The sequence below is a fragment of the Polyodon spathula genome, chromosome 25 (genome assembly GCF_017654505.1).
Source record: "Polyodon spathula isolate WHYD16114869_AA chromosome 25, ASM1765450v1, whole genome shotgun sequence".
Lineage (NCBI taxonomy): Eukaryota > Metazoa > Chordata > Actinopteri > Acipenseriformes > Polyodontidae > Polyodon > Polyodon spathula.
This window is the reverse complement of record NC_054558.1, coordinates 10,114,581-10,140,746: the sequence shown is the minus strand read 5'-3', so window position 1 is coordinate 10,140,746 and position 26,166 is coordinate 10,114,581. Positions and strand designations below refer to the sequence as shown.

General features: G+C 38.5%; 1 protein-coding gene across 1 annotated transcript in view; it reads left to right on the top strand.

Annotated features, from left to right (window-relative positions):
* Positions 1–26,166, top strand: part of LOC121299565 (chemokine-like protein TAFA-5) — a 111,167-nt gene that overhangs the window by 31,882 nt on the left and 53,119 nt on the right. The window contains exon 3 of the mRNA XM_041227353.1: positions 16,377–16,526. Within this exon, the coding sequence (XP_041083287.1) occupies positions 16,377–16,526 (150 nt within the window). The remainder of the gene's footprint in view (positions 1–16,376; positions 16,527–26,166) is intronic.

The following is a 26,166-nucleotide window of genomic DNA, read 5'->3' as shown; positions in this document are numbered from 1 at the left end:
AATTCTGTTTATTGAGTTTTTTGTTACCTACATAAATTAAGTGAGCTGTCATGACAATCAAATCAACAAGATACAAAAAGTTAGAGAAAAGCAAACCTAATGGAGACAGAAAAAAGAAAAAGTGAAAGAGGACCAAAAGAAAAGAAAAAAAGGTACTGGGATTATACTAACATGGTACAAAGCACAAAATGATTGCAGGAGCTCTGGTACAGAAATTTTGGAAGGGTATTCATTTTAACCGTATTTACTCGGCCTGCTAATGATAAGGGGAGAGTAGACCAGCGAGTGAAATCTTGTTTATTACATTCCAATAATGAAGTAAAATTGGACTGAAAGATGCTTTTTATAGAACGTGTGACTGAGATCCCTGAGTATGTGAATTTATGATGAGAAATCTTACAGGGATATTTGTCCAAACAACTATGATGAGCTGCTGAATTAATGGGAAATGTTTCACTTTTATTTGTGTTAAGTTTGTATCCAGAAACGCTGTAAAAATGGTTGATAATAGAGAGTCCATGTGGGAGAGAAGATTCAGGCTTTGAAATGTATAATAAACGATCATTGGCATTAAGCGAGACCTTGTTCTCCTCCCCGCTGTGCATCACCCACTGCACATCCTTACAACCCCGTAAAGAGATAGACAGCGGTTCAGTAGCAATTGCAAAAAGAAGGGGGGGAGAGGGGACAGCCCTGCCTGGTACCACGATGAAGTGAGAAATATTTTGAATTTATGTTATTGGTACGGGCTGAGGCTTTAGGACATGAATATAATAGCTTGATCCAGGATATGAAATTGGGTCCAAAGTTAAATTTGTGGCGAGCAGCAAAGATAATCCCATTCGACACGATCAAATGCCTTTTCTGCATCTAGTGAAACAAGGATCTCTGAACACGGAGAAGCCAGTTGAGTGTAAACAATATTGACTAGGCGACGAAGGTTAGAAAACCATTGCCTGCCTTTAATAAACCCTGTATGAGCTATCAAAATAACTGAGAGGAGAGCAGATTCTAGCTGATGAGCAAGAGACTTTGCCAACACTTTCACATCTGCACTGAGAAGGGAGATGGGATGGCATGAACCTCAGTCAAAGGGATCTTTATTCTTTTTTAGAAGTAAGGCTATAGAAACCCGACAACTTAGGAAGTGATTGAGTTGCTAGGGATTTAGAAAACATAAACAGCATTAAAGGAGATAGCAGTGGTGCAGATTTCTTGAAAAATTCTATAGGCTATAGATTTCCCACTCTCCATGGATTTGAGCGTGTTGTTTATTTCTAAAACTGTAGGATTCATCCAAATCATCTTTAATTTGGGTATAGAGCAAGGGTGTAATCAGTTTATCAAAATCCGAATCCGAAGAATGACGAATTTAGGACTCTTGAGAGCTATAAAGGTCTGAGTAATAATTGTTAAATTCATTGTTAATTTCCTGTTGATTGATCGTTGCTTGACCTGACTGAGTGCAAATCTCTGTAATATAATTAGACCCTGCCGACTGGCGGAGTTGGAATGACAAAACCCTACTGGCCTTGTCAGCCTGTCCATATAAGGTATGGCGTGATCGTAAAATTTGTTGCCCATCGATTTTTAGAATCAAATGGGTAAGTTCTGAAAGTCTGCTTAAGCAATGTTTTTAAATTGTAATGATGTCCTCTTAATAAGCTTTTAAGACTTCTCAGAGTGTTGTACTTGAAATGCTTGGGATGGTGTTGCTGACAAGAAAAAGGGTAATTTGGGAGGAGATAAATTGGACAAAAGTCTTGTCTGAATGTAAAAGCAAATTAAACCTTCAGGGATGGTGAGGGGCAGTCTGATTAACCTATTAAAATGCATGTGTATATGTAAAAGGTGTGCATTTTGTGGCCGGTGAAACAAACGTTAAATTAAGACATGGTAAAATTGAGTTTGACACCCTATTCTAAGCTTTCCAACGATACCGCCCCGTTCAGTCTAGCTGCTACAATGACGGAGCAATAGACTCAAAACAAAACCTGAGCTGTGAACTCTGTCACATGATGAGGGGCTTAACTTCAGGCAGTCGTAGTTCCGACTAGGAGTACCGCATGCACACACTGAATACGTCTTTGGAAAGCCCAGTCAGGTAGGTGGCTTTTAAGGTGCCTGAGTAATATATATGTAACCTTTGGTATGCTGGCGCCCCAAAATGAATGGCACTGAGTTTTAAGAGTTAAAGTGAAAGTCATTGCTTGCAAAACACCTAGATAGACTTAATATAATTTTTTTTTTCCAAAACTGTTTACTTCCACTGCAGTGTGCTGAGTTTCTATAATCCTTAAAGATAATGTCTGAGAATCATGTACAAGAGAATAAAGTCTCGCGGCACTTAAAATATCCAGCACTACTTTTATTATTTATTTATTTTAATCAGAGATACTCAGAATGCGACTCACAGTGCTTTCATCACTGACACCCTCTTCCTTAGAGAGTGTTGTAGTGTTTCAGACTTTCCAATTTGATTGATGTGATTTTCCCGCACTGAAAGATGCAGATATGCAGTAACAACTTAGAAAATGCGTGATTCCTGTGATCCTTTACTGAAATTCAAGCCCTGATGTACATGTCATATCTTTATAATGAGCATCCATGGAATTACACACATTCGAATAGATCAATATCAATACATGTATCGGGTTACCAGACCACAATGATATTCTGTTAACTACTTCACGTACGTGTAGGTACCCATTTAATTACACTAAACAAACTAATAATATAATAATAATAATAATAATAATAATAATAATAATAGAGAGGTTTAAGCTGTGTCACAGAGGCAATATACACAAATACTACCATAAATACATACATACATACATACATACATACCCCAAAACTGGCACCTACTGTGCAAAACATACAGATGCACCTACCTATATGCATGTTAACAAACATACTTTCCCAGTAAATAAATAGTAGCAAAAGATATGAAGGATGCTGGATGTTGATCTTCCGTTCCTTCCGGGATACCAATAATGCAAAGATTTTGTCTCCTGGAGAGATTTTCCAGATCGTCTGTCTTCTCTTGTAGAGCCTTGTTTTTCTCTGTCATGCTGGCATATGTGGCCTCAAGAAACCCTGGAGTTGATATCTGCTCCAGATAATGCAGAAGGGGCAGCAAAGCGTCTTTTACAGAATCCAGAAACGCCTGAAGCTCAGTATGCAATTTTTCAGATTTGGTTTGAGTCTCACTTGTGAACTTTTGGAAGTCGGTTCTGAAGACCGTCATTTCAGAGAGCAGCATCTGTGATGTGCAGGTGATGTGCAGGGCCAGCGGGGAGTCTGTCGGCACGGCAGAGGAAAGTCCTGCCACATCGTCTCCTGTCGGATCTGTATCTGTCGCATCTGAGGCTTGGAGACGTCTGTTCTTGGATTTTGACATACCGGATATCACTTGTTGAGTTTATTTTAAATATATTTGTTGAATTGTCAGGTTACTATTGTTAGAAATCTAAAATAATATGAATAAGGTGGAGACTGATGCATGTGAGCGACTACTCCATATTACAGTCGGAACCAGAACTCTCTGAACTGTATATTTTCTTATCAGTTTCTTTTATTTTATATGATATATATGTAATTGTTTATGATAATAATTATTATTTTACAAAAAATTATAGTAGTCATTAGATAGATCATAGGCATTGCTCTCTGTTTCATTTTGTTGTACTGGCAGCTGGCATATTATAGGACACTTTCTTTGATAAATCAATAAATGCACAAATGCCAGGGGTTGACTGTCCCAAAGAGTGAAACATCCAGCCCCAAAGAATTAGATTTTTAGGCCAAAGAAGGAGACTTTCCAGCTGCTGTGCTGTATCGTTGCTTAAGCCAGGGCCTCTCATCTCTGATCCTTGTAATCGGTTATTTTAAAATGTACGCTGCCTAATATATCTACATGCATGTTATTAATATTATGCGAATAACTACTACCACGATAAATAATTATAATGTTAATAATTATTATTCTTAAACATACTTAATTTATCAGTGAGGGGATACGAAACTAGTACAAAAATAATTAGTTGCTGCAACGAAACTGCTCTGCTATCTGCGTGGTGTGTTTCACTTTCCAGATGATGAGTAACATATTTTTCCCTTTGATGGGCTCAGGATAGCACCTGGTGACACAGGCTACACAAAAGTCTGCTACTGGGACAATGAAGGGCCACTTATTTGTCCAGTGGGCTTTACAATTGGAGATGCACTTCACAGAACCTGCAAGCTTTTGATCAACGGCTTGTATTTTGGGAGAACTCATGGTCTGTAGTCTCCTTGGTTACAACAGTACACATGCCTGCATTTTCTAATGAGGCCCCAGATGCATTGCTGTCTCTTGCAGCGCCTGAGTAAAACGACTATAAATGTGACAGAAAGAGACACTTATTACAAAGTCAGGAAGCAATCGACGCAGCTCTCAAACAAACTAGATGCTGATAAAAACCCAGTGTACCTATTAATGGTTTACAATATGAAAAACAACTTTTCCATTTTGTGTTCAACAGGGGCTTTCAATTCAATAGATTTGTTTCCACAGATAGACACGAGGCACACTTATGACCCCCTGTAATCACACACAGCTTCGTGTTATGTACCCTCTCCTGAACCAGATGTTCAGTATGATGCTTTGTCTCTATGGGCATCAGAGCTGACCTGACAGTGTCTTGGCATGCTGTAACTGAGCAATCACTGCTAGAAAAGGGTTTCGTGACACAGGAGCGACTGTGCACATGTTTCAGAAGCAGGGCAATAGAGTCATCAAGTATTCATTGTAGTGAATACCCCACACATGTGTGCTTGATGGATTTGTCATGGAAGACGAACAATAACCTTTTTAGCTACGCTATTCTTTAACTAGCATACCATGATAAGATTTATAGGATTACATGCAAGTTTTTTAGTTATTTTAGCTCGAGACATTTACACAAGAAAAATGTCTCGTGTAAAATGTTAAGTTTATTTTACTCAAGTAAAACGGGCTTTTCACCCGACCTCATGCAAATGTATGGGAAAGGTAGGGGTTGATATGTAAGTTAGCTATGCGTAAAATACTCATGTTGTTTTTGAAGATTACTAGTGACATTTTGTGAAAATGTAGTTTCCATGTGCAGAGAACTGGTACACGAGTGAATCTAAGCTGCTGTAATAAAGCAAAATACCTCATGCCTGTTTGGTTAATAATGTGTTTTACTGCTCTTGCCCAAATTGTTTTTCAAATGTCACTAGTGGGGTGTCATGTCTTTAGTAGTGAAACTGTTTCAGCTAATTTATCTTACGACTCATTAATTAAAAATAAACTCATGAGGTATAAAATTAAACTGACCAACATTTATTGCAGATCACCATGGCTGAAAACCGGCAGACACGTTTTATATATATATACAACAAAATGTGAAAAAAGTTCAAGGAGGTGTAGACTTTCTATAGGCACTATATATATATATATATATATATATATATATATATATATATATATATATATATATATATATATATATATATATATATATATATATGATATATACAGTGCCTATAGAAAGTCTACACCTCCTTGAACTTTTTTCACATTTTGTTCAGTGTCAGAGTTTCATGCATTTAAATGAGGAATTTTTTTCCACTTATCTACACACAATACTCCACACTGTTAAGGAGAAAAAAGGTTTTATTGAGAAAAAAAAAAAAATATATATATATATATATATATATATATATATATATATATATATATATATATATATATATATATATATATATATATATATATATATATAGTATTCAGACCCCTGACCAATTTTCTCATATTACCGAATTACAAATGGTACATAGAAATTTTGTTCTGTTTGATATTTTATTTTTAAACACTGAAACTCAGAATCAATTATTGTAAGGTGACATTGGTTTTATGTTGGGAAATATTTTTAAGAAAAATAAAAAAAAACTGAAATATCTTGCTTGCATAAGTATTCAACGCCTGTGCTGTGGAAGCTCCCAGTTTGCACTGATGAAAGAAATTGCCCTAACGAGGACACAATTACCTTACCATTGGCCTCCACCTGTGAACCATTAAAGTTGCTGTCACATTTTCTGGATAAAAACCCCACTGTTGAAGGATCATTGGTAAGGCTGTGAATCTGAAGGAAAATGAAGACCAAAGAGCATTCTACAGAAGTTAAAGATAAAGTAATACAAATGCATAGATTAGGGAAAGGGTACAAAATAATATCCAAGTGTTTGAATATCCCAGTGAGCACAGTTGGATCAATAATCAGGAAGTGGAAGCTGCATCACACTACCCAGGCACTGCCAAGAAAAGGCCGTCCCTCAAAACTCAGTGCTCAAACAAGAAGGAGACTTGTGAGAGAAGCCACAGAGAGGCCAATAATCACTTTGAAGGAGCTACAGTTTAGTGGCTGGGAGTGGAGTAATGGTGCACCAGTCAACCGTATCAAGAATTCTGCATAACACTGGCCTGTATGGGAGGGTGGCAAGAAAGAAGCCATTACTCAAAAAGTACCATCTGAAGGCACGTCTGGAGTTTGCCAGAAAGCATGAGAGTGACACAGCTGCGATGTGGGAAAGGTTTTGTGGTCAGATGAGACAAAGATAGAGCTTTTTGGCCAAAACTCAAAGCGTTGTGTGGCGCAAACCTAACACTGCCCATGCCTCAAGACACACCATCCCTACAGTGAAGTATGGTGGTGGCAGCATCATGCTGTGGGGATGCTTCTCATCAGCAGGGACTGGACATCTTGTTACAATTGAAGGAAGAATAGATGGAGCAAAATACAGGAAAATACTGCAAGAGAATCTGCTTCAGTCTGCTAAAAAACTGAAGCTTGGGAGAAAATTCACCTTTCAGCAGGACAATGATCCAAGGAAAAGGCCAAAGCAACATTGGAGTGGAAGCGACAGCGTGCGAGTACAGGTGTGGAAAAGTGCAGAGCAGAGAAGCAGTAAGGAGAAATTACATCTTTAATTGCTTTAATCAGAAAACACAGGACACTGGGGAAACACTGCAACTCAAAGTCAAACAGCCACTTGTTTTTTTCTGATAACAAACAAGATGAAACTCGGAGCAGCTGATTCAAATTCAGCGCCATTCTGAGACACGGGCGAGGGGAGGAGCCAACAGCACAGCAGAACAACGCAGATAATAACGAGGCAGTCTTCCCAGCGACAGCGAGTGGAAGCGACATTGTGGGAGAAGTACAGGCGTGGAAAAGTGCAGAGCAGTTTAGAAGGCTGCAGAAGAAACTAAACTTCAAAAAAAAAAAAAAAACATCAACATGGTCTTCAAGCCATTAATCTGTGACACCTGCATGATGTGGGAAATCCGAGAAAACCCAGCAGAGCTAAACCAAGTGTGAGTAAAGTGTCGCGCGATCCAGGACTTGCATAAACTAGTAACTATGCTAGAGATGAAGCTGGAAGAAATGAGCAGCAACAGGATCTAGAGGAGCTGGCACACCCACAATTCATGGAAGTCTGCATCACCCCTAACAGAATGAAAGCCAGCAGGGAGATAGAAGGTCAGAACAGCTGGTTTCAGGTAGGCAGAAGGAGGGAAAAAAAGAAACTTCATCAAACACAACCACCAGAAATCAAAACAACCAACAAATTTGAGTCACTTCAAAATTCTAATGAGCAGAACCAACAACAAGAGAGCAAAATGAACAACATCCAGGACCCTATTGACAGTGGTGACCAGACAGCAAAAAGAAAGGAGATTGTTGGGGACTCCATATTGAGAAACACAGCTAGTTCAATTTGCAGTTTGGACCCCCTTACTACAACAGTGTGCTGCCTTCCAGGAGTCTCTGTCACGCATATCACTGAGAACGTGGACAGGCTCTTAGAACGAACAGAAGACGACCCGGTAGTAGTCGTCCACATTGGTACAAACAACATTGGAAGAGACAGACCAAAATCCCTGCAAAACAAATTCAGAGAGCTAGGAAGGAAATTAAAAGAGAAAACCAAGACTGGGGTATTTTCTGGTATGCTACCAGCACCTTGCAAAGGACCATATGGACAGCTGGAAAGAGTTAATCTAAACGCATGGCTGAAGACGTGATGCACACGGGAAGGCTTCACTTATCTTGATCATTGGACTGCATTCTACAACGAGGACTATCTGTACAGACGGGATGGACTGCACTTAAATAACAAGGGAACCAGTCTACTTGGAGAAAAGATCCTTGAACAGGTTCAGAAGCATTTAAACTAGAAAGGAAGGGGGGAGAAATCAACAAAAAAACAGAGGGGAGACCACATCAAAACAAGGACAACAACTCAGGTAAGACAACCATTAAATGTATTTATCTAAATGCTAGAAGTATCAGAAACAAAATTTTAGAACTTGAAGCTACTGCACTAACAAGTAACTATGATGTGATAGGTGTTACAGAAACTTGGTTGTCTGAGAGTGATGGGGACGAATATAACATTTGTGGGTATACACTGTATAGGAAAGACAAGCAGGACAGAAGAGGAGGAGGGGTAGCGCTATACATAAGAAACAGTCTTGATGCCCAGGTGTTAAACCTGGAAAAAGAAAACAAAGCCGAATCAATATGGGTCAGAATAACAGACAAAAATTCAAAGGGCATAATAATAGGAGCATGCTATAGACAGCCAGATTCAGACAGTGAGCAAAATAATCTGTTATACAATGACGTTAGAAATGCGTGTAGCAAAGGAGAAGCCATACTAATGGGTGATTTCAACTTCCCCCATATAAAATGGGAAAACCCGGTGGGTAGCAAGGCGGATGACATTGAAATGGTGGAAATGACAAATGACTGCTTCCTAACACAATTTGTCATGGCACCTACTAGAGGGGAGGCATGCTTTGATTTAGTCTTTTCAAATAACGAAGACAGAATAACTAAAACAGAGGTCAGAGAACCATTAGCAAACTCAGACCACAACATGGTCTCATTTGAAGTGTTTTTTAAAACCCCAAAAGTAATGACTAAAGCTAAGGTTTACAATTTAAGAAAAGCAAACTATGAAGGTATGAAGCAGAGTCTAACAGTAGATTGGTGTAAAATAGAGAAAACATCCACAGAAAAAGGATGGTTGTTCTTCAAAAATGTAGTACTAGAGGCGCAAAACACTTACATCCCTAAAGCAGACAAATCTAAATGTAAAACTAAATTGCCAAAATGGTTTAATAGATCAATTAAAAAAAATATTCAGTGAAAAATGACACTTTACAGAGCATTAAAAAGGGACCAAAAAGAAAGTACACAGAAAGAGTACATGGAACTGCAAACGCAATACCGATCCACAAAAAGGGAAACAAAACTGAGCCAGGTAACTACAGACCAGTAAGCCTGACTTCTATTATATGCAAACTTATGGAAACTATAAGTAAGATCCAAAATGGAAAATTACCTATATGCTAACAAGGTCCTGGGAGACAGTCAACATGGTTTTAGGAAAGGGAGATCATGTGTAACTAACTTGCTTGATTTTTTTGAGGATGCAACATCGATAATGGATAATTGCAAAGCATATGACGTGGTTTATTTAGATTTCCAGAAAGCTTTTGACAAAGTCCCACACAAAAGATTAATTCTCAAACTGAACGCAGTAGGGATTCAAGGAAACACATGTACATGGATTAGGGAGTGGTTAACATGTAGAAAACAGAAAGTACTGATTAGAGGAAAAACCTCAGAATGGAGTGTGGTAACCAATGGTGTACCACAGGGATCAGTATTAGGTCCTCTGCTATTCCTAATCTACATTAATGATTTAGATTCTGGTATAGTAAGCAAACTTGTTAAATTCTCAGATGACACAAAAATAGGAGGAGTGGCAAACACTGCTGCAGCAGCAAATGTCATTCAAAATGATCTAGTCAATATTCAGAACTGGGTAGACACGTGGCAAATGACATTTAATAGAGAATAGTGTAAGGTACTGCACGCAGGAAATAAAAATGTACATTATAACTATCATATGGGATATACTGAAATTGGAGAAGGTATCTGTGAAAAAGACCTAGGAGTTTTTGTTGACTCAGAAATGTCTTCATCTAGACAAAGTGGGGAATCTTTAAAAAAGGCTAACCAGATGCTTGGATACATTGTGAAAAGTGTTGAATTTAAATCAAGGGAAGTAATGTTAAAACAGTACAATGTACTAGTAAGACCTCATCTTGAATATTGTGTTCCGTTCTGGTCACCTCGCTATAAAAAAAGATACTGCTGCTCTAGAAAGAGTGCAAAGAAGAGCGACCAGAATTATTCCGGGCTTAAAAAGCATGTCATATGCAGACAGGCTAAAAGAATTGAATGTTCTGTCTTGAACAAAGAAGACTACGCGGCGACCTAATTCAAGCATTCAAAATTCTAAAAGGTATTGACAATGTCGACCCGAGGGACTTTTTCGACCTGAAAAAAGAAACAAGGACCAGGGGTCACAAATGGAGATTAGACAAAGGGGCATTCAGAACAGAAAATAGGAGGCACTTTTTTACACAGAGAATCGTGGGGGTCTGGAATCAACTCCCCAGTAATGTTGTTGAAGTTGACACCCTGGGATCCTTCAAGAAGCTGCTTGATGAGATTCTGGGATCAATAAGCTACTAACAAACAAACGAGCAAGATGGGCCGAATGGCCTCCTCTCGTTTCAAAACTTTCTTATGTTCTTATGTTTTTATGTTCTTATGTTCTTAAAAAGGTGAATGTCCTACAGTGGCCCTGTCAAAGTCCTGATCTCAATCCCATTGACAATCTTTGGCACTATTTGAAAATTGCGGTCCACAAGCGTCGTCCAACCAACCTTAACAACCTGGATCAAATCTGCCAAGAAGAATGGGCCAAAATCACTTCGACTCTGAGTGCAAAGCTGGTACACACTTACCCCGAAAGACTTAAAGCTGTTATTGCAGCGATAGGTGGCTCTACCAAATATTAATGTGTGGGGGTTGAATACTTATGCAAGCAAGATATTTCAGTTTTTTATTTTTCTTAAAAATATTTCCCAACATAAAACCAATGTCACCTTACAATAATTCATTTTTATTTTTTACTGTACTTCAGTAATATGAGAGAATTGGTCAGGGGTCTGAATACTTTTGCAAGGCACTCTATATTAAAAATACAAAACTGAAAGATCATAATGGGATAAGTCTCCACCCCGCTGAGTTAATATTTGGTGGAAGCACCTTTGTCAGCAATTACAGCTGTGAGTCTGTTGGGATAGGTCTCTACCAACTTTGCACACCTAGATTTTGCAATATATGACTATTCTTCTTTACAAAACTGTACAAGCTCTGTCAAGTTCCTTGGGGAGTGTTGATGGACAGCAATTTTTAAATCATGCCACACATTTTCGATTGGATTTAGGTCGGGGCTCTGACTGGGCCACTCAAGGACATTTACCTTTTTATTCCTTAGCCACTTCAGTGTAGTTTTGGCTGTGTGCTTTGGGTCGTTGTCATGCTGAAAGGTGAAACTTCTGTCCCAGTTTCAGCTTTCTTGAAGAGGGTAGCAGGTTTTCTTCAAGGACTTCTCTGTACTTTGCTCCATTCATTTTGCCTTCTATCCTGACAAACATCCCCATAACATGATGCTGCCACCACCGTGCTTCACAGTAGGGATGGTGTTCTTTGGGTGATGCATTGTGTTGGGTTTGTGCCAAACATAACACTTTGCATTTAGGCCAAAAAGTTCCATTTTAGTTTCATCAGACCACAAAACTTTTTGCCACATGGCTACAGAATCTCCTAAGTGTTTTTTTTTTTTTGCATACTTCAAACGGAATTCAAGGTGGGCTTTCTTGAGTAATGGCTTCCTTCTTGCCAACCTACAATACAGACCAGATTTGTAGAGTGCTTGGGATATTGTTGTCACATACCACTTTGACTAGTCTTGGCCATAAAAGCCTTTAGCTCTTGCAAAGTTGCCATTGGCCTCTTGGTAGCCTCTCTGACCAGTCTCCTTCTTGCTCAGCCATCCAGTTTGGAGGGACTGTCTGATCTAGACAGGGTCTTGGTGGTGCCGTACATCTTCCACTTTTAAATGATCATCTTGACTATGCGTCAAAGGATATTCAAGGCCTTTGATATTTTTTTATACACATCCCCTGATCTGTGCCTTTCAACAACTTTGTTCCGGAGTTCTTTTAAAAACACCTTGGTGTTCATGGTTGGGTCTTTGCTTTGAAATGCACTACCCAGCAGAGGGAACCTGCAGGAACTTCTGAATTTATCCTGAAATCATGTAAATCACTACAATTTAACACAGGTGGAGGCCACTTAACTTGGTTTGTGATTTTGAAGGTGATTGGTTACGCCTGAGCTAATTTAGGATTGCTAGTACAAGTGGGGTGGACACTTATCCAACCAAGCTATTTCAGTTTTTATTTTTAATTAATTTTCTGCAAATTTCTAGAATATTTTTTTCACTTGGAAGGAAGTTGTGGGGTAGGATGTGTAGATAAATAAAAAAAAACAAACACATTTAATGCATTTAAATTCCAGGCTATAAGGCAACAAAAGGTGAACATTTTGAAAGGGGGTGTAGACTTTCTATAGGCACTATATATATATATATATATATATATATATATATAATATATATATATATATATATATATATATATATATATATATATATATATCCCTTTATATATATATATCCCTACTGATTGAAGTGAAGTGTATTAATTTGTTCCCCAAATTACCATTGCCTGTTGTATCCTTGTCACCAACAAAATTAGGTGTTCAGGAATCAGAGGCTACCTGTGAGGCAGGCGGGGAAGGTTACAGTTACATGAGAAAAAAAAACGCCTTTCACAACAAGCCCAAAACAAGCACAACCCATGTTAGAGTGGGTGTTTATGCACATTACAACCCACGACTCTCAAAACACAAGACCAATTCCACTTATTATAAGCGGACTTTGCAACTGTGAAGGTTACCTCAGCTGCCAGTTTAAATTGGACAGTAACAATCTGAGGAGGCTCGTGCTGTCAGAGATTCTCTCCTTTCTTTTATGTTGTGTTGGATTTACTGTTGTGTTAAATATTATTGATGCAGACAAATAAAACACAATCAATACATTAATTTGCAATTTTATTTGGTCAGTTCTGAGAGGGCATCAACAACTTGTTGGATGTTTGTTGCATTGTTTTGGGTGATCGAGCTGGCTCATGACATCCAGTTCACCAACTATATTTATTAACGTGGAGGGCAGACATGCGTTGTCTTTGGACATAGCCAGGGTCAATAAAAGGACAGGAATTAGTTCAGTTAGACAATTAAGCAGCTTACTTGCTCTTCGTCTTTAACTTTAGCATAGTTTTTACAGCAAACCTGATTTACACGAGTAATTCTCCCAAACGTGCACATCGCCATTTCATGTGTAAATTGACCACCATGATTGTTATCATTTGCAAAAGGGAATTCGGGACTTCAGGTGAACAATATTTTCAATGATGTCATGTATTTCAATATGGTGTGGTTGAGGCTATAATTGTCTGACAGCTATAGCACTGGCATTGTAATGACATTCTAACACACTAGCGTTGGGATAGATGACTCTTTGCAACACATGAACTGAAGATGCCGTGAAGTCTACCTGCCTTCAGCCACTCTTGCATTCCAACAGTGTTCAATGCTTCTGCTAAACATCCTTCCAAAGATGTGTAAACTGATTTAATATTGATCACTAACAGCTTGTTTTGGGTAAAGTGCATCTAATTAGGAACCTCTCTCTGGATCTCACTATTCTACATTGTAAGCATGCATTGACTTGAACAGAGCATGCATTCAGCTAGAGAAATGCTCTGCTTGATTAATTGCTGTGTTAGCAGCTTCTGACCAAAACATGTCAAGGAGTGTTCATTAATGTAATTAGTTCTGTTGAAGCAAGACCAATTGGGGCTGCTAATTAAATAGAAATGACTTCTCACTTAATAATTACAAGAGTTGCAAAAGTTATATTTAACGTCAGTCAATTCATAGCAGGTAGACAAAACAAAGTTGTGTAGGGAAAGTTGCTCGGCTGGCTGTGTGTGCGGGTGTGCAGGATTGTTGTAAAAAAAACTGAAGTTGAGAATGATATAGTGCAATATCGTAGTGATTTCAATGCATCTAAATTGTTGGTGGATCTAAATTACATTTGAATCTATTTTTTCCCCCATGTAAAACAATGACATTGTGTAATTATCATAAATAGTTTTTCTGTTTAGTTTACTTTCAGTTCTAATAGTTAAATATGTACTGGAGAACAGTGGGGCGCATACATAATGTACACACATTGGAGGACCACAGATTAATCTCTGGATGGGTGTGAGGCGAGAGTGTATTAAATGGAATGTCCAGACAGTAATTTATCTGTACAGAAATAAAATAATTTATTTTTATTATCTATACACAACAAAATAATTAAATAACAAAAGAAAACAAAATGGTGTGAGTGCAGGGGTGAAATCCAAAACAGATCGTGATAACTCGTCTTTAATCGTCTTCGTGGTAAACCATACATAAACAAAAAAAGACAAAAGAAATGTTAGTGTTTTTTTTTTAAAAAATCCCGCTGCACCAAACTAGTCTCTCCCTCCACCCGTTACTCCTCCTATTTTACTTTCGGACCAACCTCGAACACAGTAGTACGTTCCCTTTAGTATGTAATGTCCCGCCTCTGTAGTCAGCGGAACACCAATCCCCAACTGACAAGTGTCCTTATCCTTCACTTAACTCCAGTGGCTGGAATTTACATACTCGTACTTCCGCCCCTCATCTACTGTCGGGAGGCTGAATCACAGACCGAAATCCCTTTGACTCATCACAATGGGTTACTGCATGTCATTGTAGCAGCTGGGATGGTATTGGTAAAGGTGTGGCACAGTAAAATTTCTCAGCAGAATTTCTGCACAGTCTGTGTACCCAAAACTGACAGTTATCATTTCTACAATTGTATTGTAAAATTGAATGGCACCGCTTGGGAGTTATTTTAAACCAACTGTTGTAGCTTAGAGCAGATGGCGAGCGTGAGAGCTCTTTAGCATACTTTGTGGTGCGTGCTTTTATGTTAAATGTTTCTCTTTGTTTCTATTGCATGCAGAGGGAATAAGGAATTGACAGCACTTTCTTGAAGTGCTTTGTTCACAGTTCAGGTGGAGCCAAGGTAGACAGAACTGAAGGCTATGGTTGCTGTTGTTACTCTGCCAAACCGTCTCGAGTTTGACACAGAGGGTAATTGTTTGTTCACTTCATGGGTTCATGTGTGATGAAGGTGACAGATTGTGCTGTCAGAGCCCCCCTGGTACTTTGAGAAGCGCTTTTGATCCACCAGAGACTCCCCAGACCACGCAGGCCTGTTAACAGCTGCCGTTGCACTTTAATATTTTTTATTAGATATTTATTTTCTGTTTTCATTGGCCTGATTTGAACTGAGTCTGCTTGGCTGAGTGTATTCACATTCCATTAGGGACACTTGAGAGCAACCCTTTATCCAACGTCAGAGGACAGCAGAGTTCTGAACCCAGTATTGTGAAGGTCTGCATTCTCTGTGTCATTGTGAGAATATTCTTGCATAAAATAAGCCTGCGTTCCTGGTAAACAGCTGAGGTTTTATATACTGGGACATAATGATCCTTTGCTCCAGTGCAAAGTTTGCACCATTAAACATCTCTGATTGTTAGTTCAAGGGCTCCTACACACACCTGCATTCTCGTTTTCTTCTCAATTTCTTGCCTGCACAGAGAATTTGGAAGGCACGAGTCTGATTCATCCGAGGGACTGCTTTACAGCTGGAACATTTACTGTCGTCATTTTTTAAAATCATTTGTCTGTTAATATTTAGCTTTTTTATGAGGGATGTAGCTTGAGGTCATTTGGTGAGAAAATTGGTATACTACTGTTCCCAATTCTCTGTTGCTCAGTTTGCCATTGTTGTAACACATTAGTCTGTGCTGTGATTAAGGTTTGATTAACGTTTTGATTCCCCATTGTATAGAAAGTGGTAAAATATTAGTTATCATTTATGCATTGATTATTCAACTGAAAGATGAACTCGTATGAAACCTTACCGTGCCCCTATAAACATTATAAAACCTTCTTCTTCTTCTTCTTCTTCTTCTTCTTCTTCTTCTTCTTCTTCTTCTTCTTCTTCTTCTTCTTCTTCTTATAAGTTGTGTATATCTCTCAGTCTTTCAGCTAATCCTTGGAGAAAATCAAGGTTTGAATTGTGATCTTATATTTGGGTTGAAGCCTCTCTCAGTGTTTGTTAAATCCCAATGTCAGCACTTGTACTGCAGTGCTGAGTCTCTAACTGGAACGCTATTGTTATTATTACCCTGCAAACCAACACAACTCCGTCTCTATTTTGTCTAGGTCAATTAGCAGTGGGGACATGTGAAATCGTCACTCTGAACAGAGATAGCAGTCAACCAAGGAGGATGATAGCCAGGCAAACAGCGCGGTGTGCCTGCAGGAGAGGGCAGATCGCTGGGACTACTCGGGCGAGGCCAGCCTGCGTCGATGGTAAGTGGAATGTGAGAACTAACATGCTGCTTTCCAACTCTGTCTGCCTGACAGCCTGTCTGACTACCTGTCTGACTGACTGTATGCCTGTCTGACTGCCCATCTGCCTGTCTGATTGTCTGTCTGTCTGCCTGTCTGACTGCCTATCTGATTGCCTGTCTTGACTGCCTGTCTGACTGTCCATATGGCCTTCTTTATTTAGAATTATAGTCCTCTGTTCCCATATTGATCATGTGTTAAGCAGTATACACGCCTGGCTGACCTTCTAGCCTGACTGCAGGTCTTTGCAGTATTTGTGTTAAAACATGTAATGCCTAAAGACTGGAGATTAGATCATTGGAATAGGCACTAATATACATTGTGAAACCTCAATTAACTGCTCATTTGTGGCTGTTTAATAAAAACGAATAATACAATTTCAATATCTTTTTGTGTCTATCAATATCTCAATATCTCTCATTTATTCTCAGCACCCTCTGTATAGTTGTTTCCTATAATGTTATATGAGTGCAAAAACAAAGACTCCACATAAACAGAGGCTGAGCAAAATGGAGCATGTGCTGCCGCAGCACTGTGCCATTATTGTCCTTGCATTAAAATACAGTGGAAAATGAACAAACGCTACAACAGCCTTACCCCGTGGCACAGCGGCCGTGCCTCCGCCCAGCTCGTCATCACTGTGTGGAAGTCAAGGGATCACTTAGACTCCCGTTGGGCACAGGCAATGAAAAATTAATAGAAATGTTAATTAACAGGAGTGCTCATAATTACAGGAACGGGGAGCCATTTTATTGACTTCTCCCACTGCTCTCTGCCAATTAATAGGAAAGTATATTAACATTTACTTTCAAGATGTTAAGGTAAGAGATACTGTGATTGTGGGGTATATATACTACACTATACCACAGCAGTTTAATTTATGTAGTGTTGTGTATAAACAAGCCTCCCAAGGCGCTTTACAAAAATATATAAACCTAACAGAGCTTTTAACAGCTTGTGAGCACAAAATATGGGTTTCAAGCTTATATTTAAATATGTTGACTGAGCATTCCAAATAGAACTAGCAAGGGAGTTCCACAGCGAAGGAGCTTGAAAAAGACACGCCCACATGCCATGACTTTGTATATAGAGCATGTAATAAAACAGACTGTATATATGTAATACAAATATACATAAGCTGCTTCTCTGTGCTGCTTCTCTGCCTGTGGTTTGTTTTACTTGAATGTAAAATGTAGAGTTAGAAAATTAGGAAACGGGTTCTTACTAAAGGAAAATATCCGAACACTTTTCTCTTTTCTGTGATGGGATTTAAATTCGAAAGCCTATAACTGGGTACCATCCATAAGAGAGGCTATGGGGAGGTAAATCATTTGTATCTTGTTTAAGTACATTTCAGGCCAATTTCACTTTGCTATCAAACAGTGCTCCTTTAATACAGTCAAAAAGAAAAGCCTCTTTATCTTATTCAATTTGGTTAAGATTGAGAAGTGTAAATATACCGCACTCTACAGTACAAAGATATTCATCTGTGCAGCTCTGTGCCATGCACTGGAAAGCTCTTAAAAGCATTTGTAAGAGAATTGTGTTAATGGCAGCTCCTCTGTTCCCTTCATTGGTTTGCCTCAATGTTTTAAAAGCTGGTACTGGTACTGAACCCTGCTATCGTGAAGTTCCGTTCCTTACCCGTCGCTTCCTGTGCAGTTGCCTCTCCCTGTCATGACTGTCAGGGGAATCTTCTCATCATAGGACAGCTCCTTTCAGGGCCTGAGCCTCCACTAATCTTTTATTCCCTTAAATAAATACTTGAATGCCTAATCATGCCGTCACCCCGCTTATCGAATTAGTAGGTATCAGGAACATCCACTGATACTACAGGCATCCTGGAGGGACTGTGACCAAAATAAGAGGCTTCTCGGGTGTGAGGGCGAAGTGGCTATGACATCATAATTACCCATTGACTGCTCAGGTTGATTCAGCTGATCTGGCTATGTAGGTGCCCCTCTCTCATCACTCCGTGTTGATCTCTCCTGAAGCTCTGCGCTTGGTGGAAGAGAACCTTTCCACTGGTGTATGAGTAGCTGCTCCCCCCGATAAAACCTAGACCCTCCAAATACGAGGCTTCTAACCCTTCCAGAACCTTTAACAGAAATCCCTCTTTTATTAGTACCCAGGCTGCTACAATATTAGGAGCTGTGTGGCTCATCAGCTGGGTTGTGAAATATGTGCATTTCTGAAGACTTGATTAAAGGAGTTTCCAGGGCTTATTCTTAGATATCATCTCTGCTTTCTAAAAGTGTCACTCATGTTGTCAGCGCTAGTGGTCACCTTATGACAAGCCTGACAGGACTGGGGAAATGTAAACTCTGATGTGCATCACCTTAACCTGCACTGCGCTGTTGTGTTGCAGCTTTACATTAAAAAAAAAAATCCAAGCTGTGAAAGTCCAATGACAGAACTATATCAACAACATTCCATGAATATGTATTTCTAAATAGTATTTCTTTTTTTAATTTTGCTGTATTTGTGTGCTGTTCAACTCTAACATAATGTTAATAACTCATTAACAGCACTTATTAAAGCTATTTTCTGCTTTATAATTTTAATGTGCCAATACAGTTTGAATGCTGGTCAAAAAAAAATGATGCTGTTTCTTTCTAAGATGGATTTTTAAACAATAATAATAACAACAGTGAATCAATTAGGCAAAAAAAAAAAAAAAAAAAAAAAGACAGCAGCAAAAGCAAGCTGCAGATTGTAAAATGTTAATCTTTCAGCTAGCTGTTCAGATCATTTGTCTTTCTCTAGCTTCAGACAGTTTTTCTAGCTTCTTTAATTCATAACAGATGCATATGAAATGAATGATGCAGTACAATGCAGGAAATATTGTCATGAACATGCATATATGAAGCTCCGATGAATAACCCAGTTGATAAGGAATTAACATGAACATGTTATTACTATCTGTGTCATATGAATTCAAGTGTAATTACAGAGCATTAACATTGCCATTACAATGAGTATTAATTTATTAATTATCAATTCGTGTGTAATTACAGAGCAGTAACCATTTCATTACAATGTGATTCATGGATTAATTAGGTTTGGCTGACTGTAAACAGATTGGGATAGGCACATCTGAAATAAAGTTTCTATTCGCTTGAACATCATTCCCATCCAGCTGTAAAAATGAGTACAATGTGAACCACCCCTAGAAAGTGGGTGGATGTAGCCTGCAGTCATGAATGATTCTCATTGGAGAAAAGTACCAGAGAGCAGGATTGAGGAATGAATGGATGTAAGTGTTTCAGTGACCTCCCTTGTGTCTACTGGCAGGTAGGCTGTCTGAAAATATTCCACAAATTTGCCTTCCCCACGGCCTCCGGCAGTCTACCTGAACTGTGGCACCAAGGTAATTCAACCTTTAAAAAGCTCGCTCAGTCTAGGGGTCTCTCTGGAGGAAAGAGATTGTGGTTTCTGCCAAAGTGACCTGAATTGTTCTCTGATTTTGTGGCTCATTGTGCCCAGGGGACTGAAGACAATCAGATTCTCTTGAGAGAATAGAAAAGACATACAGTACCATACAATATAAATATCTGCCCTAAAAAAAGAATGCATGACAGTGTATTCAACCCTTATTTCTTAAAGCCTGAAATGTCATTTTTTAAAGCCTGAAATATTATTTTTGTGCAAAAGGCATTCTATTTAGTTTTGAAATATAACATTAACTGTTTTGATATTCATAATTAAATGATCTATAGCCTGCAATATTGAAAATCAGCACATATATTATGCTGAAATGTGTCTTTTCACATATCCCCTGGACAGGGGTTTGGGCTGAGTTCCCCATACTCCTTTCCCCCTAACCAACCTGAAGAATTGGGAGGAAAAACAGATCCACCTGAAGGGAGTCCCACTTGCATTGGCTGCAGAACAGTTTGATACGCTCCAGGTTTTATTAGGAGCCTCATTAGTCACCCAGGAGCTTGTTAACTACATGCAGTAAAGCCTGGACCGGCCCAATCTGCAGTGCAATAGGAGTCTTGCTGTGCTTCTGCCCCACAATCTCTAGGCTTGCCTCTCAGCCTGTTACACCCAGTGTAGATACCTGTGGTTATTCTTTCTTATTATAATCACAGCAGCCCTCCATAAATCCTTAACAACCGAATATACTCTTCACATGGATCATATTTTTTAATGTAACATATTTTTGCCTGTGATATATGCTCCTAATGACAGGCCGTTATAAAAAACGTACAACGTGCCCATCAGAGAAATGACCTTGAGTATTGCTGTGTCTGTGCTTCTGTTTCTCTCCCTTTGGAGGGGCTGCTGGTTTAAGCTGTGGTTATGCATCATTAAATTGGAAAGCATAGTGGGGGAGAAGGCTTTAGTTTATCGACACGAACGTATTACCGTAGTCAGCCATGATCACGCACTGCCTGATGAATTTCGTGTTGCTGTCACCACCACTGATGACTTATATTCAAGTTGAAACCCAAAATGAAACTGAAAATGGAGATGTTAATGTAAAAGCTAATCCATTGGAGAAAATCAAAGTGTGCAACCTGCTTAACTCTGGCGCTGAAGCACTTTATTATGCATTACTTTGAGACAGCGCTACACATTGTATTTAACTTTGAAATGTTAACCATAACCCTTTTCAGATACAATTGTCTGTTTAATTATTTTGCAAAAAGATTTACACACTAAGTACATTGTTGTAACTATGCATAATATCATAATATCAGAGGTGAAATTCCCAACAAAAAAGTTACACAGCAGGGTGTGTGTACACACTTAAAAACTGAGACAATCTGAGTGCCAATGAATAAATACTTTTAACATGTATACATATTCGTACACAATACATTTATAAATAATAAGCCTTACAAAATAACTGATCAATTATAAACAATTCACCATAAACAAGGAAACTGAAAATACTGAAAGCTTTGTACCCTCTGCATGTATCACTCAGTCATGTACTGTAATATAACACTTAAGTTAAACCTGAAATGACCTTAATTAACCTTATTAAGAAATATTACACTATGCAGTAACTGCTGTAGAGTGGATGTGTTATTTCAAGATATCTTAAAAAAGGGATGATGTTATAAAAATGGTATAAAAAAAAACTGTGCTATGAAAAAATGATATAAAAGGCAAAGTCAAACAGTGCTCAACAGGGGCTAAAATACCCCTCAGATTTTTATGCAACAGAAACGCTACGACTAATGATGTACTTGACCATTTTAATCTCCATAGTATTCTCTGAAATCATCCCCATTCTTTCCAGACCCTGGGTACTTACCTACAGGACCTGGCCATGCTACAACAATAGCCTTGGATTAGAACATATATCACGGTTTCTGTTATTGATTTTGTACTTATTACTTATGTTACAATAGTATGTTCTGTGTGCTTATCTGTTGTGTTTCTGTGTAGATCTATTCCAGAAAAAGATTTTTCAGGCAGAAACTGTATAAATGTGGACTTGGTTTTTATCCCTGGTATTGTAGTTTCTGCACAATTAACAAAGTGGCAAAATACATATTTTCATAAAGTAATATCATTATTGTGGTTTACATCTGCCTTTTTTTTCTCTTAGATTTGCAAGTGAATACTCACAATTAACTGAAATAAACTCTTCAAAATGTTTTCGAAAAGCGGGCATTGTACAAAGAAAAACACCTCACTGTTTTTTTGGTTTTCGTTTATTACAGTCCTCATAACAGAAAATACTAGGATCACAATAAAACAAAATGTTGATCACTGTGCTTAACATGTACCTTGCAAGTTGGACAAGTTTTCGAAAAGCATGGAGCGATTCTGAGTCGCTTACCAAATCTGAAGCTGTTTTTTAAATATCAATCATAAGAACATAAGAACATAAGAAAGTTTACAAACGAGAGGAGGCCATTCGGCCCATCTTGCTCGTTTGGTTGTTAGTAGCTTATTGATCCCAAAATCTCATCAAGCAGCTTCTTGAAGGATCCCAGGGTGTCAGCTTCAACAACATTACTGGGGAGTTGATTCCAGACCCTCACAATTCTCTGTGTAAAAAAGTGCCTCCTATTTTCTGTTCCTTTGTCTAATCTCCATTTGTGACCCCTCAGGCTGAAAAAGTCCCTTGGGTCGACACTGTCAATACCTTTTAGAATTTTGAATGCTTGAATTAGGTCGCCACGTAGTCTTCTTTGTTCAAGACTGAACAGATTCAATTCTTTTAGGCTGTCTGCATATGACATGCCTTTTAAGCCCAGAATACTTCTGGTCGCTCTTCTTTGCACTCTTTCTAGAACAGCAATATCTTTTTTATAGCGAGGTGACCAGAACTGCGCACAATATTCAAGATGAGGTCTTACTAGTGCATTGTACAGTTTTAATATTACTTCCCTTGATTTAAATTCAACTCTTTTCACAATGTATCCGAGCATCTTGTTAGCCTTTTTTATTGCTTCCCCACATTGTCTAGATGAAGACATTTCTGAGTCAACAAAAACTCCTAGGTCTTTTTCATAGATTCCTTCTCCAATTTCAGTATCTCCCATATGATATTTATAATGTACATTTTTATTTCCTGTGTGCAGTACCTTACACTGTTCTCTATTAAATGTCATTTACCATGTGTCTGCCCAGTTCTGAATCTTGTCTAGATCATTTTGAATGACCTTTGCTGCTGCAACAGTGTTTGCCACTCCTTCTACATTTGTGTCGTCTGCAAATTTAACAAGTTTGCTTACTATACCAGAATCTAAATCATTAATGTAGATTAGGAACAGCAGAGGACCTAATACTGATCCCTGTGGTACACCACTGGTTACCACACTCCATTCTGAGGTTTTTCCTCTAATCAGTACTTTCTGTTTTCTACATGTTAACCACTCCCTAATCCATGTACATGTGTTTCCTTGAATCCCAACTGCGTTCAGTTTGAGAATTAATCTTTTGTGCAGGACTTTGTCAAAAGCTTTCTGGAAATCTAAATAAACCATGTCATATGCTTTGCAATTATCGATTATCGATGTTGCATTCTCAAAAAAATCAAGCAAGTTAGTTAGACACGATCTCCCTTTCCTAAAACCATGTTGACTGTCTCCCAGGACCCTGTTACCATATAGGTAATTTTCCATTTTGGATCTTATTATAGTTTCCATAAGTTTGCATATAATAGAAGTCAGGCTTACTGGTCTGTAGTTACCTGGTTCAGTTTTGTTTCCCTTTTTGTGGATCGGTATTACGTTTGCAATTTTCCAGTCTGTCGGTACCACCCCTGTGTCAAGAGACTGCTGCATGATCTTGGTTAGCGGTTTGTAAATTACTTCTTTCATTTCTTTGAGTACTACTGGGAGGATCTCATCCGGCCCAGGGGATTTGTTTATTTTAAGAGCTCCTAGTCCCTTTAACACTTCTGCCTCAGTTATGCTAAAGTTATTTAAAACTGGATAGGAACTGGATGACATGTGGGGCATGTTGTCAGTATCTTCCTTTGTAAAAACTTGTGAAAAGTAATCATTTAATATATTTGCTATTTTTTTTTCTTCATCTACGATTTTGCCATTTGTATCTCTTAAACATTTAATCTCCTCTTTGAATGTTCTCTTGCTGTTGTAATATTGGAAAAACATTTTGGAATTGGTTTTAGCTCCCTTAGCAATGTTCATTTCTATTTCTCTCTTGGCCTTTCTAACTTCCTTTTTGACTTGTGTTTGCAGTTCCGTGTACTCTTTCTGCGTACTTTCTTTTTGGTCCTTTTTTAATGCTCTATAAAGTGCCTTTTTTCACTGAATATTTTTTTTAATTGATCTATTAAACCATTTTGGCAATTTAGTTTTACATTTAGATTTGTCTACTTTAGGGATGTAATTGTTTTGCGCCTCTAGTACTACATTTTTGAAGAACAACCATCCTTCTTCTGTGGATGTTTTCTCTATTTTACTCCAATCTACTTCTGTTAGTCTCTGTTTCATACCTTCATAGTTTGCTTTTCTAAAATTGTAAACCTTAGCTTTAGTCATTACTTTTGGGGTTTTAAAAAACACTTCAAATGAGACCATGTTGTGGTCTGAGTTTGCCAGTGGTTCTCTGACCTCTGTTTTAGTTATTCTGTCTTCATTATTTGAAAAGACTAAATCAAGGCATGCCTCCCCTCTAGTCGGTGCCTTGACAAATTGTGTTAGGAAGCAGTCATTTGTCATTTCCACCATTTCTATTTCATCCTTTGTGCTACCCACCGGGTTTTCCCATTTTATTTGGGGGAAGTTGAAATCCCCCATTAGTATGGCTTCTCCTTTGCTACATGCATTTCTAATGTCATTGTATAACAGATTATTTTGCTCACCGTCTGAATCTGGCGGTCTATAGCATGCTCCTATTATTATGCCCTTTGAATTTTTGTCCGTTATTCTGACCCATATTGATTCGGCTTTATTTTCTTTGTCCAGGTTTAACACCTGGGCTTCAAGACTGTTTCTTATGTATAGCGCTACCCCTCCTCCTCTTCTGTCCTGCCTGTCTTTCCTATACAGTGTATACCCACAGATATTATATTCGTCCCCATCACTCTCAGACAACCAAGTTTCTGTAACACCTATCACATCATAGTTACTTGTTAGTGCAGTAGCTTCAAGTTCTAGAATTTTGTTTCTGATACTTCTAGCATTTAGATGAATACATTTAATGTTGTCTTACCTGAGTTGTTGTTCTTGTTTTGATGCGGTTTCCCTTCTGTTTTTTTGTTGATTTCTCCCCCCTTCCTTTCTAGTTTAAATGCTTCTGAACCTGCTCGAGGATCTTTTCTCCAAGTAGACTGGTTCCCTTGTTATTTAAATGCAGTCCGTACTGTCAATACAGATAGTCCTCGTTGTAGAATGTGGTCCAATGATCAAGATAGGTGAAGCCTTCCCGTGTGCACCACGTCTTCAGCCATGCGTTTTGATTAACTATTTCCAGCTGTCCATATGGTCCTTTGCAAGGTGCCGGTAGTATACCAGAAAATACCACAGTTTTGGTTTTCTCTTTTAATTTCCTTCCTAGCTCTCTGAATTTGTTTTGCAGGGATTTTGGTCTGTCTCTTCCAATGTTGTTTGTACCGATGTGGACGACTACTACCGGGTCGTCTTCTGTTCGTTCTAGGAGCCTGTCCACGTTCTCAGTGATGTGTGTGACAGAGGCTCCTGGAAGGCAGCAAACTGTTGTAGTAAGGGGGTCCAAACTGCGAATTGAACTTGCTGTGTTTCTCAATATGGAGTCCCCAACAATCATGACCTCCCTTTTTTTTGCTGGCTGGTCACCACTGTCAATAGGGTCCTGGATGTTGTTCCTTTCGTTCTCTTGTTGTTGGTTCTGCTCAGCAAAATTCTGAAGTAATCCCTACTGTCCCACACATCACTTGCCATTTTAGAAATTTTTGCGCAAATTCTGTCAATGTGGTAAAAAGGCAAAATGTGTTATGATAATTATTTCTAATATTTATCAACTATGTAATTTATAGCGAACACTGACGTGGATTTTTCAAATTCATGTGCAGCAGTGTTCGAATATTCAGATTGTTTCTCCACTGTACTAAAGAAAATAATTATTACTTCATAATAATGAGAATTTCTCCACACCTCTGTTTCCACATTGCACTGCTAAGACC